Below are 19,342 nucleotides of genomic sequence, written 5' to 3'. Positions count from 1 at the left end.
GGCTGAATGTCCTGGGGTAGTGTGGTGGTCCTAGGGAGGGGTGGTGGTGGATGGGGGCTGAATGTGCTGGGGTAGTGTGGTGGTCCTAGGGAGGGGTGGTGGTCCTAGGGAGGGGTGGTGGTGGGTGGGGGCTGAATGTCCTGGGGTAGGGTGGTGGTCCTAGGGAGGGGTGGTGGTGGGTGGGGGCTGAATGTCCTGGGGTAGTGTGGTGGTCCTAGGAAGGGGTGGTGGTGGGTGGGGGCTGAATGTCCTGGAGTAGGGTGGTGGTCTTAGGGAGGGGGGTGGTCCTAGGAAGGGGTGGTGGTGGGTGGGGGCTGAATGTGCTGGGGTAGTGTGGTGGTCCTAGGGAGGGGTGGTGGTCCTAGGGAGGGGTGGTGGTAGGTGGGGGTTGAATGTCCTGGGGTAGTGTGGTGGTCCTAGGGAGGGGTGGTGGTGGGTGGGGGCTGAATGTCCTGGGGTAGTGTGGTGGTCCTAGGGAGGGGTGGTGGTGGGTGGGGGCTGAATGTCCTGGGGAGGGGTGTTGGTGGGGAATGTGTTGCACCACAGGCGCCCTTTCACGGGCTCCAAACCTTAATCCTGGATAGCTGAGAACATCCTTATAAGCAAGAGATTTACAGACAGAAGATCCCAAAGTTCAGATCTTTATAAAACAGGAAATATCATTAAAAAAATACCATCTTCCGTTTTGGAAAAGGAGGGAAGCGCCCTCTACCAAATTATGGCTCAGCGAATTGGCAAACACTGTACACTTAGAAAGAATTAGATATATTCTGAAGAATAAATTATCAACATTTGATCAAATCTGGCAGCCTTTCCTCTCCTACTTGGACGAGTCGGCGCTGTGAATTTGTACTTATTAACGCACTCTCAATTGTAATATTTTAATCTACCTTTGGGCAGCATGTGCTGGTCCTGCCTCCCGAGCAGTTGGGGGGAGGGGGGAGGGGGGGATAAGTAGATCTTTGTTTTATCAGAACCCTCATGTTCACAGCACTGATTTAATGCCCAAACAAATTCATTAGGCAAACTCCAATATATTGATTTTAGACTCAGAATAACTGCCAAGTTGACTCTCAGAGGCACACAGACACTTCAGATAGTGAGAGACCGTGTTATAATAGCACCTTTTATGAGAAAGGCTACTGTGTGTCTTGTACGTTTGTAATTCTCAAGGAGGCTGGTGGCACCTTAATTGGGGAGGACGGGTTCATAGTAATGATTGGAACGGAATGGATGGAATGGTATCAAACACATGGTTTCCATCTTTGATACCACTGCATTCACTCCATTTCAGACATTATTATGAGCCGTTCTCCCCTCACCAGCCTCCTGTGGTGTGATTTGGTGATGAGATGCCTAGGTCGTATTCAGTAGGGAGAAAAGGTTTTATAACTTCGTGACTTCCACCTGAACTTATCCAATGAGAACACAGATTATTGTTTTGGTTTGCTACAGTGTGCCTTGCTGAACGCGACCCTGTATCTTCCTATGTCTTCCCAGGCATGCCATACCCTGAGTTCTGATGTAAGGGTGGCCAGTTCAGGAGCTCTACTCCTGTCTTCCAGGAAGCTGCTGTCTGCAGAGAAGAGGGCCACATTGCCATGGCCGGAAGGAGGAGGGGCGTGTAGCTACCGAGCAACTCTACAGAGGACTGACATTTCTGCCTACATCTCAGGGACCCTTCTGGAAGTGGTTCTGTCCATCGGCAACACGGGCGTCAATGACTTCTCTCCTCCCTGTATCACCACAAGTCCCTTGGGCTGGGCTGTCCTGAAAGGTCCCATAACCAATATGAATCTTATGAAATTCAAGTTGATGAAGTATTGAATGAAGTAAACTGACATAATAAATCATATGAAATGTATATTAATCCAATTTAAAATACTACCTGTCTTATCAGAGAGTAGGATACAGCTGTTACTATAGAGATCCTATCAAATTACTATTAGTATTCTATTTCCTAATTCTATGGCTATAACCATATTGCTTACAGTTATCTGATCGATTCAGTTCTACATGAAGTGTCTACCAGTAGAGTCAATATAGAGTCCAGAAACAATCTACAGTATTTTACTCCTTTCTTAACTCCCTCTTGACTCACCCTCCCATCCTTCCTCCCTCCTCCTTCACCCCTCACCCTCCCTCTCCCTATTCCTCCCTCCCTCTCAGAGCGTCAACTGCACTCCCCCATGGTGGGATCCAGCGTGGTGCCGGCGGCTCCACTGACGGAGGTCAACAAGGAGCTGTCTGACCTCCAACCCCTGGTCAGTTTCCCGGAGGAGATGGCCTACATTCTCATGGATCAGGAGCTGCAGCTCTACAGCCGGATCCTACCCCAGGACTACCTCTGCTTCCTCACCCTCGACCTGGGGGGCCCTGGCCAGCCACAGCCCCAGGGGCAGACACACCAACCTGTACAACCCCATCTTATGGCTGGCTGCAGTCGGCCCCACAACGCAGTAAAGGACCTGGTCACAAGGTTCAATGAGGTGAGAGAGACCTAACTAACCTGCAATGTGTCTCAGCATGGGGAATACATTTTCTACCTATATGTTGAGTAACTGTGCCTGAGACCTGAAGACTAGTGTTGGTTCCCAGAGCTATTAACTTGGCTTGAGCTCAGTGGGCTAACACAGCCCTGTTGCAGAAAGGTGACTCTGGATTCAAACCCAGTTAGTCACACTTACAGTTACTGTATTTTCCTGTTTCCAGGTGAGCTCCTGGGTGACCTGGATGATTCTGACAGCAGGTTCTATGGAGGAGAAGAGAGAGGTGTTCTCATGTCTGGTCCACGTGGCCAGGTGCTGTTGGAACATGGGAAACTACAACACTGTCATGGAGTTCCTGGCTGGACTCAGGTAGAAGAAGGGCTAGGGAACATTTGATTATTTGATTTTATATTTGTGCAAATATGTTTCGGATCCATCTGCTCCACTATCATTTCCTGCTTAGTAAATAAACATCACACAATTTTTCTTTCACCCTCATTCTGTCTTCATCTCCAACTTCGCCTCCTCAACTGTCCACTTTTGGCCCTTCCATTCTCACTCAGCAGCATCTCTCCATCCTACCCTTCAGGTCTCGCAAGGTGCTAAAGATGTGGCAGTTCATGGAGCAGTCGAACATCGAGACCATGTGTGCCCTGAAGGATGCCATGGCGCACCACGGGACGTCTGCAGAGTACAGGAAGGTGGTCTCGCGTGCTCTCCACACCCCGGGCTGCAGGGTGGTGCCCTTCTCTGGGGTCTTTCTGAGAGAGCTAGGGGAGGCCCTGGATGGAGCAGCTAGCCTGATCAACCTCAGACCACGCCTCAGCTCACAGGACTCTGTGGAGGTGAGGAATTATGCATTTTTTGTCTGAACCCATATCTGTTTGGGGGGAGTGACAATGACCATAGGAGTTGCCAAGACCATACAAACAGATCTAGAATCAGGCTAGAGGAATCTTGGCATTATACTTAGAAATTAGGGACACATTTACTAAGTTTTGACATCACTGAATCTGTTTCCTACAGTTGTTTCCTATTCCTTTTTTTATATTCATTTACATAATATGTAAATGTGTTCTATCCAAGTATCAAGTGCATTTGACCTTTTTGAGACCATCCATTCAGGCCAGAAGTGAATCTCCACACAACACTACTCATTATAAATATACTTTAGTAACCTTTCCCATTGTAACAAACTTCTTCTTCGTCTGATGATGAGTATGAAGGATCAGACCAAAATGCAGCGTGGTACGTGTCCATGTTAACTTTATTAAATCAGAACACGAGAAAATACAAAATAACAAAGTGCAGGAAATAAATAAAAATGTAAACAGTTCTGTATGGTGAAAACACAGACACAGAAAACAACTACCCACAAACACCAGGTGGGAACAGGCTGCCTAAGTATGGTTCTCAATCAGGGACAACGAATGACAGCTGCCTCTGATTGGGAACCATACCAGGCCAAACACACAGAACAAACATAGAATGCCCACCCCAACTCACGCCCTGACCAAACTAAAATAGAGACATAAAAAAGGAACTAAGGTCAGGGCGTGACACCCATCTTAAACACCACCATGCCTTCTTTCCATAGTTTCAATGGTGTGTATTCATTCCCAAAAAATGTACAAAGAAAAAAACATACAAAATCATTTATTTCCTTCAATTCGCAAGGGGCTGAATGTATCTCACTGGAGAAAGCATCCGAGCGAGCAAAACAGAGCCCGTCTGTCTCTGTATGTGTAGCCCATCTATCTGATGCTGTCTGGTCTAAAAGACGATAACATTGTTGCCCCCCGTAGCATTGAATGCAAGGGAAGCAAGCATTTGGCCTCCCTTCATAATTAAAAATAAATAAATAATAACCAATCAGCATTGAGCTAAACTGAGTGAGCTCAACTGTGAATGGTCCTGGCGCAAAAAAAATTGTCAAGGGAAGACAGTTTGGATTTGGCTTCACACCAATCACATCACATCAAAAGCCAAACGTCATTGACAGGAAAAAATTTAATTGTTGTGTTGTTGTCCTCCGGTGGCTAGCTAGCGATTTCCTAAATTAGTCATGGATGGAGGTAGGGATTTGGACTTGTGGTTTTACTTAATTCTTCGCAATGGCCAATGATTATGATTAATATATAATCTGCTCAGATCACCGATGCAGATGTTGCTCTCCGGTTTTGGTGTGGTTGGATTTATTCTGCCACTGTGTCTTCTTCACAGTGTCAAGACATATGAACTAACAGGTTATAGAGCAAACAACGCAATTATCACTAACTCATCGGTTGTAATATGGCTCTTTTTTCTGGCTTGGCTTCCCCGGTGATTTTACCAACGCACCGCTACTGCATAGTTTGTCTCTGACTACAACGGACAGGACAACTTCCTGCAACGGGCGGGGCCAGATGGGCTCAACCAAGCAGAGAAGGAAGCAACCATCAACAACATCCTCCAGACCATCCGTAGCTGCAACCGCAGTATGGAGTCTGAGGATTGGGAGGAGTCTGGAGGGTCTGGTGACGGGAGCATCACTGGCTCACGTAAAAACTCCTTCAAGGATGGCAACCACAACCAGTAGGTGTCCACAGTAGGCCCACCTAACTTTCGGCTACTTTTTAGTGGTTTGTGCTGGATTTGCTGAATGTGCTAGAAAGTGTCAATAAAATCTGAAAACACTGATACCACAACACCTGCTAGTTGGCTCCCCGTTTCAATATTACATCGTATTTTTTTTGTTGTTGTTGTTGTTTTTTTTAAATTTTGACCCCTTTTTCTGCCCAATTTCGTGGTATCCAATTGTTGTAGTAGCTACTATCTTGTCTCATCGCTACAACTCCCGTAGGGGCTCGGGAGAGACGAAGGTTGAATGTCATGCGTCCTCCGATGCACAACCCAACCAGCCGCACTGCTTCTTAACACAGCGCGCATCCAACCCGGAAGCCAGCCGCACCAATGTGTCGGAGGAAACACCGTGCACCTGGCAACCTTGGTTAGCGCGCACTGCGCCCGGCCCGCCACAGGAGTCGCTGGTGCACGATGAGACAAGGACATCCCTACCGACCAAGCCCTCCCTAACCCGGACGACGCTAGGCCAATTGTGCGTCGCCCCGCGAACCCAGGGACTCTGATGGCACAGCTGGTGCTGCAGTACAGCGCCCTTAACCACTGCGCCACCCGGGAGGCCATCGTATTTTTCTTAATATAATTGTCAATGCATTATCATTTATTTTGCTTCTTTAGAAATATTTGTGTTGGTGTCTTATTATAGATAAAAATATCTGCATCCTTTTAAAGCTTCTTTTGGTCATTTTCCTCTCCTGAAAACACTCTTCTCTGGTCAGGTTCACCATGGGCGATCTCTCTGAGTCTGCGGGTGACCTATCTGACCTATCACAGGGCAAAGACCCAGACTTCCAGGGTATGGGTGAGAGGACTCAGAAGGCCTTTGCCCACGGTACAGAGCTCATGCCCTGGTACGTCCTCTCCCTCCACCCCCACGTACACCACTTCCTCCAGCAGGGCGCTACTGTGATCCACTATGACCAGGACTCCCACCTCACCGCCCGCTGCCTGCTCCGACTCCAACCCGACAATTGTATCCTCACCTGGGCCAAGCTCCAGAGTGAGGGCCTCCCTGGTTCTAGCCCCGGCCCTGACTCCTCAATGCTCCGGAGCCCCACTGGGTCAGGGTACTGTGGGAAGCTAATACTGAACAGCCTGGCGGATGGATTCCTGGATCTCTCCGTGGCGAAAGCTGTCTTCATGGGCCATCCTGGGGCTGACATTCAGGCGGTATGCCTGCAGAACAAGCTCTCATTTGGACTGAGCCTGGAGGAGTGTGGGGTGACTCTGCTCTATGGGCTCCATACAACAGACAACAGGTTATTACACTTTGTGGCCCCGAGAAACACAGCTAGGATGGTGTACGCTGGGCTGGAGTCCCTGTTAGCTGTTCACAGGAGAATGAGGAGGTTCCCTGACCAAAGGTTGCAGTGGCTCCGGAGGAAGTACGTCAACCTCTATCAGGTGAGGGACTGCAATGCAATGATGGAGTCAAGTTACTATACCTCGGGTCCGAGTCAAGTGTTCCAGTCCCTACTGGTAGAGTGTGAATGGTGTCACCAGTCATGAAAATTGTGACTCGAGTCTGAGCTCTGGACACGAGCACCACAACTCTGAGGGAGGAGATGAGAGTAATTTACCATTTTGTACCAAGAAAATGTTCATCTCTCTTCCAGGAGGATGGCAGGTACGAGGGTCCAACTCTAGCCCAGGCCATCGAGCTGTTTGGGGGCAGGAGATGGAGTGTGGGTGCTGGTAGCATGGAGAAGTCTGGAGCTCTGAAGAACAACCATCTCACTGTGACCAATCAGAAGACGGTTAACTCCAATAAAATTAAAAAGAAGGTTGGGACCAGGGTAAGGAGCCATATTTGCAGTAGCGATTGATTCAACTCCTGCACAAATACCTTGAGCTGGGTTGGAGGAACATGTTGAGTCAGTTTCAATAAAATAGCTACATTTGGTGTGTGTGTGTGTGGTGACAGGGGGACAGTGGGGATGCCACAGACGATGAGATGGTGTCACAGAAGGTGACGAGTGGTTGGGATATCCTAGGGCGGAATGCACCGGACCTGACAGACAACATGGACCAAGACCAGGAAGACAGCAGCTCCTATGGTTTCCCTGAGCCTCTCTCCTCCTCTTCCATGGCCATTAGCACCTCTTCCTCCTCCATCTCCAAGATAAAGCAAAGCAGTCTGGCAAAAACCACACAGAGTTACACATGGGATAAACAATCGTACAGTCAATAACACAATAGAAAAATCTGTATACAGTGTGTGCAAATGAAGTATGGAGGTAAGGCAATAAATAGGCCAATAGTGGTGAAGTAATTACAATTTAGCAATTTACACTGGAGTGATATGTACAGATGAGGATGTGCAGGTAGAAATACTGGTGGGCAAAAGAGCAGAGAAAAAAAACATATGGGGATGAGGTAGGTAGTTGGTTGGATGGGCTATTTACAGATGGGCTGTGTACAGCTGCAGCGATCGGTAGGCTGATCTGACAGCTGACGCTTAAAGTTAGTGAGGGAGAGAAATAAGTCTCCAACTTCAGTGATTTTTGCAATTCGTTCCAGTCATTGGCAACAGAGAACTGGAAGGAAAGGCGGCCACAGGAGGTGTTGGCTTTGGGGATGACCAGTGAAATGTACCTGCTGGAGCGCGTGCTACAGGTGGGTGTTGCTATGGTGAACAGTGAGCTGAGATAAGGCAGAGGAAAAAATTATTATGATATCACATTTCCTTAAGTATTCAGACCCTTTATACAGTACTTGGTTGAAGTACCTTTGGCAGTGATTACAACCTCAAGTCTTCTTGGTTATGATGCTACAAGCTTGGCACACCTGTATTGGGGAGTTTCTCCCATTCTTCTCTGCAGATCCTCTCAAACTCTGTCAGGTTGGATGGGGAGTGTCACTGCACAGCTATTTTCAGGTTTCTCCAGAGATGTTCGATTGGGTTCAAGTCCGGGCTTTGGCTGAGCCACTCAAGGACATTCAGAGACTTGTCCCGAAGCAACTCCTGCATTGTCTTGGCTGTGTGCTTAGAGTTGTTGTGCTGTTAGAAGGTGAACCTTCACCCAAGTCTGAAGTACTGCAGCTGAAAAATATCCCCACAGCATGATGCTGACACCACCATGCTTCACCGTAGGGATGGTGCCAGGTTTCCTCCAGACCAAAGAGTTCAATCTTGGTTTCATCAGACCAGAGAATCTTGTTTCTTATGGTATGAGAGTCCTTTAGGTGTCTTTTGGCGAACTCCAAGCGGACTGTCATGTCCTTTTACTGAGGAGTAGCTTCCGTCTGGCCACTCTACCATAAAGGCCTGATTGGTAGTGTGCTGCAGAGATGGTTGTTCTTCTGGAAGGTTCTCCCATCTCCACAGAGGAACTATGGAGCTCTGTCAGAGTGACCATCCGGTTCTTGGTCACCTCCCTGACCAAGGCCCTTTTCCCCTGATTGCTCAGTTTGGCCGGGTGGCCAGCTCTAGGAGGAGTCTTAGTGTGTCCAAACTTCTTGCATTTAAGAATCATGGAGACCACTGTGTTCTTGGGGACCTTCAATACTGCAGACTTCATGGCTTGTTTTCTTCTTTGACATGCACTGTCAACTGTGGGACCTTACATAGACAGGTGTGTGCCTTTCCAAATCATGTCCAATCAATGGAATTTACCACAGGTGGACTACAATCAAGTTGTAGAAACATCTCAAGGATGATCAATGGAAACAGGGTGCACCTGAGCTCAATTTCGAGTCTCATAGCAAAGGGTCCGAATACTTATGTAAATAAGGTATTTATGCTTATTTATTTTTTTAATTTGCAAAGTTTATGAACCTGTTTATGCTTTATTATTACGGGGTATTGTGTGTAGATTGATGAGGAATTGTTTGTGTTGAATCCATTTTAGAATAATGCTGTAATGTAACAAAATGTGGAAAAGGGGAAGGGGTCTGAATATTTTCAGAATGCACTGTATATAGTATTATTGTGTAATACATTATTAGCTGTTACAGCAGTGAGATTCCTTATTATTTTCCCAGTGTTTTTCTAAGTGTTTTCCCATTGTACAAAATTGCCACTATTTAATCAATGGCAGATTGTGGATTTCCAGATAGGGCTTTCAGTAGTGTGTTTGATTTGCACCAGCTGTCCTAGGAAGTTGACATTATCTACAATTGGGTGAATTGGGGCCTCCAACTTTTTGTTTCCATGTTGGTGTGTAGTATCCGGAGTCGTAAGGACCTGAAGAATTTGTTTGATGCCCATGCTGTGTCCTGTGGTCAGTCTGCCTCTGAACCTGCTCCTCTCTACACTCACCTCCGCATCGACGACAGAGTCACAGGAATACAGCCAGATCTGGGTGAGTTTCCTGGGTGAGTTTCCTGGGTGAGTTTCCTGGGTAAGTCTCCTGGGTGAGTTTCTGTTGAAGGAATTTAATTCCTCTGTTTTAATTCCCAATTACAATTAAACACTCTGTCAATTCATAAGAATTTGTAAGACCCTTATTGTATAGGAATGGTATAGCCCCGGTCTTAAAAGTCAAGTAACAGCCTTTAATCAAGAGAGTACTGAGTTCATACACATTTTACCACAGGTTATAAACTGAAAATGACGTCAGTGTTTTCTAAATGTTCCGTCTCTTCTTGACACTGGTAGAAAGGCTCTATAGCTCTCAAGCCTTCCCTCCTCGCCTAGAGCCAAGGTCAGTCGGTGTAGATAAGCATTCTAGACAGTCTGGAGATAGTTCATTCATTTGTACCAAGGAACAGACCGTCATTGTACTAAACTCCCGACTACATTCACTACATTATATTCAATACTGGGAGCAAGAGAGAAAATTCATACATGTACAGTAGCATAACAGTATTCTGACTAGTACATCCTGATTGAAATGTATACATAATTAGTCATTATAGATAAACATTCCCTTAACAGTTTCCTATGTGAGTTACCAGGGCGCATTACCAGGGTGCGTTACCGGGGTGAGTTTCCTGGGTGAGTTTCTTGGGTGAGTTACCTGCCCAGTTGGGGTCAATTCCATTTAGATGATTTAGGAGTAATGAAGCCTGGTCCCAGATCTGTATGTGCTGTATGGCCATGCTTGGCATGTCAAGGACTGCTGGAGTTGGTGAGAGAAGCACAAACAGATCTGGTACAAGTCTAGGAATAACAGTCTTCAAACTACAGATTTAAAGGGATCTCTGAGCCCTAGGATAAGACGGCCTGTGCAGTGTGAAAAGCCCTTAAAGGGGCAGTGGAGTTAAAGACATGATATTCTTATTGTTTTATTTATTTCCACACTGAGTTCGAAATAACACTCTGAAATTGACTTGAATGCCTTGAATTTCAGCATGTTGAGATGCAATGGAGTTTTTGGCCCAGATCATGACATCACAATTTGATCTGATTATAATAGACCAATGACCATTCGTCTGGGTAAGGGGGTGAGCTCTAGACCATCCTATCAGCCAATCAGGGCTGTGTATGTAAATAAACTCAGCTACTCATATTTGCTTTGAAGTCAAGTGTAAAAGTCTTTATTTGTGTTTCCCCACCATCCTAGACCTTCTGACACGTAATGGCCTGGACTTTGGTCTTTCCATCTGGATCATGAGACACATGTCAGACAATCAGAAGCATATTTCAGACGCCATAGCTGCAGCCAGCATCGTGACCAATGGTACTGGCGTGGAGAGTGCCTCGCTGGGAGCTCTGGGCATGACCATCATGCACCTCAACGACTTCCTGGTCAACTGTCAGGGAGAGAACCACTCACATGATGAAGTCCTAAGAATCATCCAGGTGTGTGACGATGAAGTGTGTCGGTGTGTGTGCGTGCGTTTGTCCTTTGGAAAACAATCTTCCACTGAATGAATGTGTTGTGTGTTCTAGACATTTGAACCATCTACCACTTTGCATCAGATTGGCTGGATGTCCTTTGAGGGATTTGCCCGGTCAGTATTGTTTGTATGTATTTGTGATCCCTGCGGGAATTGAACCCATGACCCTGCTGTTACCAACTGAGCCAAAAAGAAATGACCCAGACTGGTTTTCCCCTGCTATTAGGTATCTGATGGACAAGGACAACTCTGCTTCCAAACTGGAAGAGTCTCCGCTGAATGTTGAAGAACTCCATTACCCTCTGTCTTACCCTCTGTCTTACTACTACATCGCTACATCACACAACCTGACCTCCCACCAACTCAAGGGAGAGTCGTCTGTGGAGCTGTACAGCCAGGTGACAATCAGAACACTGGTATTACCCTGACGGGGATAACACTCCATGTGATATTTACTCAAACCCATTGAGTGTACAGCAATAAAGCTTTTGTGGTGATAAACTATCATTGAAAAGCCTTTATTGTTATGAATTTGGGGGGAAGCCCTACCAGGATTTGAACCCGGGTCCTTGCGCCTGTTAGTCCAACACCTTAGCCAATTACATCAAGAGATCCAAAACTTCTGATTCAAGCCATAGAGGTGTCTAGATGTTGTGTCCTTCTGATCCAAGCCATAGAGATGTCCAGTTATTGTGTCCCGGTGTTGTGTCCCAGTGTTGTGTCCCGGTGTTGTGTCCAGGTGTCGTGTCCAGGTGTCGTGTCCAGGTGTCGTGTCCAGGTGTCCAGGTGTTGTGTCCAGGTGTTGTGTCCAGGTGTTGTTTCCTGGTGTCCAGGTGCTGTGTCCAGGTGTCCAGGTGTTGTGTCCAGGTGTCCTGGTGTCGTGTCCAGGTGTTGTGTACAGGTGTCCAGGTGTCCAGGTGTCGTGTCCAGGTGTCGTGTCCAGGTGTTGTGTCCAGGTGTCCAGGTGTTGTGTCCAGGTGTTGTGTCCAGGTGTTGTTTCCTGGTGTCCAGGTGCTGTGTCCAGGTGTCCAGGTGTTGTGTCCTGGTGTCCAGGTGTGTACAGGTGTCCAGGTGTCGTGTCCAGGTGTTGTGTCCAGGTGTTGTGTCCAGGTGTCCAGCTGTTGTGTCCAGGTGTTGTGTCCAGGTGTCCGGGTGTTGTGTCCAGGTGTCCAGGTGTCGTGTCCAGGTGTTGTGTCCAGGTGTTGTGTACAGGTGTCCAGGTGTCGTGTCCAGGTGTTGTGTCCAGATGTCCGGTGTTGTGTCCAGGTGTCGTGTCCAGGTGTTGTGTCCAGGTGTCGTGTCCAGGTGTTGTGTCCAGGTGTTGTGTACAGGTGTCCAGGTGTCGTGTCCAGGTGTCCGGGTGTTGTATCCAGGTGTTGTGTCCAGGTGTTGTGTACAGGTGTTGTGTACAGGTGTTGTGTCCAGGTGTTGTGTCCAGGTGTTGTGTCCAGGTGTTGTGTCCTGGTGTCCAGATGTTGTGTACAGGTGTTGTGTCCAGGTGTTGTGTACAGGTGTTGTGTCCTGGTGTCCAGATGTTGTGTCCAGGTGTTGTGTCCAGTTGTTGTGTACAGGTGTTCAGGTGTCGTGTCCAGGTGTCCGGGTGTTGTATCCAGGTGTTGTGTCCTGGTGTTGTGTCCAGGTGTTGTGTCCAGGTGTCCAGGTGTTGTGTCCAGGTGTCCGGGTGTTGTGTCCAGGTGTCCGGGTGTTGTGTCCAGGTGTTGTGTCCAGGTGTTGTGTACAGGTGTTGAGTCCTGGTGTCCAGATGTTGTGTCCAGGTGTCCGGGTGTTGTGTCCAGGTGTTGTGTCCAGGTGTTGTGTCCAGGTGTCCAGGTGTTGTGTCCAGGTGTTGTGTCCAGGTGTTGTGTCCAGGTGTTGTGTACAGGTGTTGTGTCCAGGTGTTGTGTCCAGGTGTTGTGTCCAGGTGTTGTGTCCTGGTGTCCAGATGTTGTGTACAGGTATTGTGTGCAGGTGTTGTGTACAGGTGTTGTGTCCTGGTGTCCAGATGTTGTGTCCAGGTGTTGTGTCCAGGTGTTGTGTACAGGTGTCCAGGTGTCGTGTCCAGGTGTTGTATCCAGGTGTTGTGTCCTGGTGTTGTGTCCAGGTGTTGTGTACAGGTGTACAGGTGTTGTGTCCAGGTGTCCGGGTGTTGTGTCCAGGTGTTGTGTACAGGTGTTGTGTCCTGGTGTCCAGATGTTGTGTCCAGGTGTCCGGGTGTTGTGTCCAGGTGTCCAGGTGTCGTGTCCAGGTGTTGTGTCCAGGTGTTGTGTACAGGTGTCCAGGTGTCGTGTCCAAGTGTTGTGTCCAGGTGTTGTTTACAGGTGTCCAGGTGTCGTTTCCAGGTGTCCGGGTGTTGTATCCAGGTGTTGTGTCCTGGTGTTGTGTCCAGGTGTTGTGTCCAGGTGTCCAGGTGTTGTGTCCAGGTGTCCGGGTGTTGTGTCCAGGTGTCCGGGTGCTGTGTCCAGGTGTTGTGTCCAGATGTTGTGTACAGGTGTTGTGCCCTGGTGTCCAGATGTTGTGTCCAGGTGTTGTGTCCAGGTGTTGTGTACAAGTGTTGTGTCCTGGTGTCCAGATGTTGTGTCCAGGTGTCCGGGTGTTGTGTCCTGGTGTTGTGTCCAGGTGTTGTGTACAGGTGTTGTGTCCTGGTGTCCAGGTGTTGTGTCCAGGTGTTGTGTCCAGGTGTTGTGTCCTGGTGTTGTGTCCAGGTGTTGTGTCCAGGTGTCCAGGTGTTGTGTCCAGGTGTCCGGGTGTTGTGTCCAGGTGTCCGGGTGTTGTGTCCAGGTGTTGTGTCCAGGTGTTGTGTACAGGTGTTGTGTCCTGGTGTCCAGAAGTTGTGTCCAGGTGTCCGGGTGTTGTGTCCGGGTGTTGTGTCCAGGTGTTGTGTCCAGGTGTTGTGTCCAGGTGTCCAGGTGTTGTGTCCAGGTGTTGTGTCCAGGTGTTGTGTCCAGGTGTTGTGTCCAGGTGTTGTGTACAGGTGTTGTGTACAGGTGTCCAGATGTTGTGTACAGGTATTGTGTCCAGGTGTTGTGTCCAGGTGTTGTGTCCTAGTTTCCAGATGTTGTGTCCAGGTGTCCGGGTGTTGTGTCCTGGTGTTGTGTCCAGGTGTTGTGTACAGGTGTTGTGTCCTGGTGTCCAGGTGTTGTGTCCAGGTGTTGTGTCCAGGTGTTGTGTCCAGGTGTTGTGTCCAGGTGTTGTGTACAAGTGTTGTGTCCTGGTGTCCAGATGTTGTGTCCAGGTGTCCGGGTGTTGTGTCCGGGTGTTGTGTCCTGGTTTTGTGTCCAGGTGTTGTGTACAGGTGTTGTGTCCTGGTGTCCAGGTGTTGTGTCCAGGTGTCGTGTCCAGGTGTCCGGGTGTTGTGTCCTGGTGTTGTGTCCAGGTGTTGTGTCCAGGTGTCCAGGTGTTGTGTCCAGGTGTCCGGGTGTTGTGTCCATGTATCCGGGTGTTGTGTCCAGGTGTTGTGTCCAGGTGTTGTGTACAGGTGTTGTGTCCTGGTGTCCAGATGTTGTGTCCAGGTGTTGTGTCCAGGTGTTGTGTACAGGTGTTGTGTCCTGGTGTCCAGGTGATGTGTCCAGGTGTTGTGTCCAGGTGTTGTGTCCAGGTGTCCGGGTGTTGTGTACAAGTGTCCAGGTGTTGTGTCCAGGTGTTGTGTCCAGGTGTTGTGTCCAGGTGTTGTGTCCAGGTGTTGTGTCCAGGTGTTGTGTACATGTGTTGTGTACAGGTGTTGTGTCCTGGTGTCCAGATGTTGTGTCCAGGTGTTGTGTCCAGGTGTTGTGTACAGGTGTTGTGTCCTATTGTCCAGATGTTGTGTCCAGGTGTTGTGTCCAGGTGTTGTGTACAGGTGTCCAGGTGTCGTGTCCAGGTGTCCGGGTGTTGTGTCCAGGTGTTGTGTCCAGGTGTTGTGTACAGGTGTCCAGATGTTGTGTCCAGGTGTCCAGGTGTTGTGTCCAGGTGTCGTGTCCAGGTGTTGTGTCCAGGTGTTGTGTACAGGTGTCCAGGTGTCCGGGTGTTGTGTCCAGGTGTCCAGGTGTTGTGTCCAGGTGTTGTGTCCAGGTGTTTTGTGCAGGTGTCCAGGTGTTGTGTCCAGGTGTTGTGTCCAGGTGTTGTGTCCAGGTGTTGTGTACAGGTGTCCAGATGTTGTGTCCAGGTGTTGTGTCCAGGTGTCCAGGTGTTGTGTCCAGGTGTTATGTGCAGGTGTCCAGGTGTTGTGTCCAGGTCGCTACGTTATTGTTTGGTTTGTTGTTGTCGCAGGTGCTCCTCCAGGGATGTAGGAGTGTTGAACTGGACTGTTGGGATGGAGATGATGGCATGCCAATCATCTACCATGGACACACCCTCACTACCCGCATACCCTTCAAGGTGAGGTGAGTTGAAGTGAGTTGAAATGAATTGAGTTGAATTTAGTTTACCTAAGCTGAGATGAGTTGAGTTTGTTTGGGTTGAATTGAGTTGGGTTGAGATGAGCGGAGTTTAATTAAGTTTAGTTGGGTTGAATTAAGTTTAATTTCATTTATTGAGTTGAGTTATTAATCTTCCGTTCCTGCAGGATGTGGTGGAGGCAGTGAACCGCTCTGCCTTCGTGACCTCTGACCTACCTGTGATGCTGTCCATAGAGAATCACTGCTCCCTGCCGCAGCAACGCAAGATGGCCGACATATTCAAGGTTGGTAGGCCTACTTACTATCCTGTCTAGTTCAATGTTGAGATGTGAAATGGGCTCTTTCTGATGCTCGTTGGTGTTTAACGAAAAGAAGTAGAGGTGAGGTTAAGGGTTCAGGGTAGTCATAGAGTTATTGAACCACCACCCGGGAACATACCTTACATACCTTACCTCCCCTCAGAACAGATTAGAACTCTGATGGTGTGTTTGTGTTGTCCTTCAACAGACGGTGTTTGGGGATAAGCTGGTGACAAAGTTCCTGTTCGAAAGTGATTTCCTGGGCGACCCACAGCTGCCTTCACCATGGCAACTGAGGGGGAAAATCCTCCTCAAGAACAAGAAGCTAAAAGCTCACCAGACGCCAGTGGACATCCTCAAACAGAAGGCAAGGCCACTGATAAGGAACACACTGACCAAAAGTTTTTTTTAACAGTTGTTGATCCAGTCCGGTATCTATATAATGTGCTATATGTACCTAAAATGATGGCACACGGATACATAATTAGAAGGAACTAAGATTGTCCTAAATGACTCTTCCTGATACAGGCTCACCAGTTGGCCCAGATGCATTCTCAGGCCAGTAGTGTGATGCCTCCTCCCTACCCAATCATTGACGATCAAGAGGAAGAAGAGGATGAGGATGAATACGACTATGAGTATGAATCCCTATCTGATGGTATGGTCACAACACCAAGAGCAGCCCAGTATATGACAGTTTATAGTTGAGACGTTTCTGTGGTAACAACCTCAAACAGCAATAATGTTGATTATCCCAATTCTTCTACTTATCCTGTGACCCCCTACTCTCTCTTCCTCTGTAGCTGACGCCCTGGCTTTATCTACTGCTTCTTCTCTCCCAGAAGGTAATAAAAATAATCAAATTAATCACTTAAGATTTGCCAATTCCACAGCATGCTTGTTGTCCTATTGCTGAATAGATTTGTGCTCTGTTTGTGCAGTGCTCTAGTACACTGGCTGTGTGACTGTGTGTTGTGACTTTTCCAAAGCTGCTTATCTACTAAATTAGTACCCACCAATACTCAGTTGGATTACCAAGTGGGTCAAAAACAACAAGAGACTGCTTGAAAGCCAATAGTTTTTGGCTACATGTTTTAATGTTACTTAGACCACTGAAAACCTCAAATTAGATTACACTGCATGAATGTGTGTTTTTGTTTATACTGCAATAATAATGTCTTTGGCTGGGAATGTCTACATTGATACAGATAATATCCTGGAGGATAGGCCTGAGGGAAAGTATCTTCCACGGGAGAAGTTACAGACCAAACACAGTGACGAAGTCCCCAAGAAGATGAAGAAATGCGAGAGAGCTACTCACAACAAAGCAGAAGTGAGTTTGTCCTCCATTCAGGATCCAGCAGACGTAGAAATGCAAAAGTATTTATCTTGTTGGAATTTTTCTTAATTAACCAGTTTCTCCCGTTATATTTGATTAATAACATCATGAGACAAGAGTTTTGTCTCTTTTGTATTTTTACACACTCTCTCACCCAGACACATGTATTTGGCAAGGAGCTGGAGGAAGAGTTCAAGCTGCCTCGAAGCAAGAAGGAAGGACGCCAGATAGCCCTGGAGCTCTCAGATCTGGTGATCTACTGCCAAGCTGTCAAATTCCCAGGTCTTTCCTTACACTACATCATCTTCTATAAACAAACTATACAATGCCTTGTAAATAGCCTTGTGTTCCAGTCTCACATTCACAAGAGTAGGTTAAAGTAATATTCCTGACTTGTGAGATCTCCTTGTGAAGGTATAAGTCTGTGTGTCCCAGGTCTATCCACTTCCAGGGAGAGAAAAGAGAGACAGGAAGTTCTTTCTCCTAAAGGAAAGGGAAGGAGGTACATCTTTGGGAAAGATCCAGAGAAAGGTGTTCCAGGGGACCCATCGACAGTGATGCGCACCCCAGGGAGAGGTAGACTATCCTTCTCTGCCCCATGCTTAGCTATCAAAACGTAGTTCTAACTCAATGGTTAAGGGTCTGCTACTTCTTCCTAGACAGGCTGGACATCTTTTGGATATATTTGAAAGTTGATGAGTTAAACCCTTTGCGTTCACACGCACACACACACACACACACACACACACACACACACACACACACTCCTCTCATAACCCTTTCCCCCTAAATCTGAAGGAGCAGCATCAGAGGGCCCCCGTTCCAACTGGGAAGAACCACCCACCTCCCCTCTGTACACCTGTAATGCCTCCCTCAGCTCCCTCATCCACACCCCAAAGTGCTACCATGTCTCCTCAGTCAATGAGAACGCCGCAAAACGCCTGTGTCGCCGCTACGCCCAGAAGCTGATCCAACACACCAGCGCCCAGCTCCTGCGGACCTACCCAGCAGCCACACGTATCGACTCCACCAACCCTAGTCCCCTACTCTTCTGGCTGCATGGAATACAGCTGGTCGCTCTCAACTACCAGACCGATGGTGAGCTAGACGCTAGGAGTCGTCAACTAAGTAAAGTTTGCTTCATTATGCCAAATGAAAGAAAGTGGGAAATTAATTTGGCTAGCCTCATATGAGGAATTGATATTTGGCCTATTGCCAGAACGAGTTGGCCCTGTCTACATTCAGTCAAAAGTATGAAGGGACAAGAGGTTTGGCGAATTCAATATTTCAGAAGTTGATTCAGAGAAGTCATTTGAAATTGGAGCACAACATGCTTCTTGAAAATTACATTGTCTGTCTGAAAGTCTAGTTGTTGGCGCACAAACCTATTTTTCAGTCTCTCCAATAGTTTACATATTTCTTTCTCTTTCTCTCTCTCTCCCTCTCTCTCTCTCTGACAGACCTTCCCTTGCAACTGAATGCCGCCATGTTTGAGCCTAACAGGGGTTGTGGGTACGTCCTGAAGCCCCCGGTCCTGTGGGACCCCAGCTGCCCACTCTACGGACACTTCTGCCCCCTGGACAGAGACCCAAGGGGGATGAGCCCCGTCCTGTTGTCTCTCACTGTGAGTACATAGCATAGGTAATGGATTGAATGTATACATGTGTACAACAAGTAGCTAGTGATCCTCAAAGGTAGCAGTGTCAACCGGTTTCCTTTTTCGGTCAGTTCATCTGGTGCAACACATTTTTTCTTGACGTCTTTCTCTATCTGTGTCTCTCGCTTATCCCCCCCTTCTCTCTTTCCATTCCTTCCAGATTATCTCTGGTCAGAATCTATGCCCAGGGACTACAGCAGGCAGTCCATGCATCGAGGTAGACATCCTGGGGATGCAGGCTGACGGGTGTCACTTCCGCACCAAACCCGTTCACCGTAACCCCCTGAACCCCATATGGAACCAGAGCTTCCACCTCCCCCTGCTCATGGCTGACCTGGCCTTCCTACGGTTTACTGTGGTGGAACACAACAGCTCCCAGACCACCGCTCAGAGAATCATATCACTCAGAGCACTCAGGACAGGTAGGCACACACGCACGCTACATCATTTAATCTGTGACTTATCTTCCACACACTGGCACACACACAAAGAGTGTGTTTTTATTAGAAGACCCAAACCTGTTACGGTGAGTGAATGAGGACCCAAAAGCGAACTAACTTAAACAGAGCTTCTTTAATAACCAAACATAGGTAGGCTCAGATAGACCGGCAGATTCCGACAGGACAGGACAAGGTTACAGCAAACATGACGATAGTCTGGCTCAGGCATGAAACACAACAAACAAGAATCCGACAAGGACAGGAACAAAAACAGAGAGAGATATAGGGGACTAATCAGAGGGAAAAGGGGAACAGGTGGGAGAAGGGGTGACGAGGTAG

The 19,342-nt window shown here is 47.9% G+C and overlaps 1 protein-coding gene across 1 annotated transcript in view; it reads left to right on the top strand.

Moving 5' to 3' along the window:
* Window positions 1-19,342, top strand: part of LOC110530522 (1-phosphatidylinositol 4,5-bisphosphate phosphodiesterase epsilon-1) — a 41,862-nt gene that overhangs the window by 12,205 nt on the left and 10,315 nt on the right. The window contains 24 exon segments of the mRNA XM_090242349.1: window positions 1,501-1,777; window positions 2,170-2,489; window positions 2,713-2,858; window positions 3,079-3,334; window positions 4,843-5,063; window positions 5,831-6,515; window positions 6,728-6,907; window positions 7,036-7,348; window positions 7,597-7,636; window positions 9,276-9,415; window positions 10,619-10,857; window positions 10,948-11,009; window positions 11,122-11,293; window positions 15,141-15,248; window positions 15,436-15,552; window positions 15,776-15,934; window positions 16,096-16,225; window positions 16,371-16,412; window positions 16,776-16,900; window positions 17,065-17,188; window positions 17,342-17,482; window positions 17,705-18,004; window positions 18,367-18,530; window positions 18,724-18,985. Coding sequence (XP_090098475.1) covers window positions 1,501-1,777; window positions 2,170-2,489; window positions 2,713-2,858; window positions 3,079-3,334; window positions 4,843-5,063; window positions 5,831-6,515; window positions 6,728-6,907; window positions 7,036-7,348; window positions 7,597-7,636; window positions 9,276-9,415; window positions 10,619-10,857; window positions 10,948-11,009; window positions 11,122-11,293; window positions 15,141-15,248; window positions 15,436-15,552; window positions 15,776-15,934; window positions 16,096-16,225; window positions 16,371-16,412; window positions 16,776-16,900; window positions 17,065-17,188; window positions 17,342-17,482; window positions 17,705-18,004; window positions 18,367-18,530; window positions 18,724-18,985 — 4,723 coding nt within the window.

Source organism: Oncorhynchus mykiss, chromosome 1 (genome assembly GCF_057628025.1).
Source record: "Oncorhynchus mykiss isolate SJ-2025 chromosome 1, ASM5762802v1, whole genome shotgun sequence".
NCBI lineage: Eukaryota > Metazoa > Chordata > Actinopteri > Salmoniformes > Salmonidae > Oncorhynchus > Oncorhynchus mykiss.
This window is presented reverse-complemented; position numbering and strand designations above follow the sequence as displayed.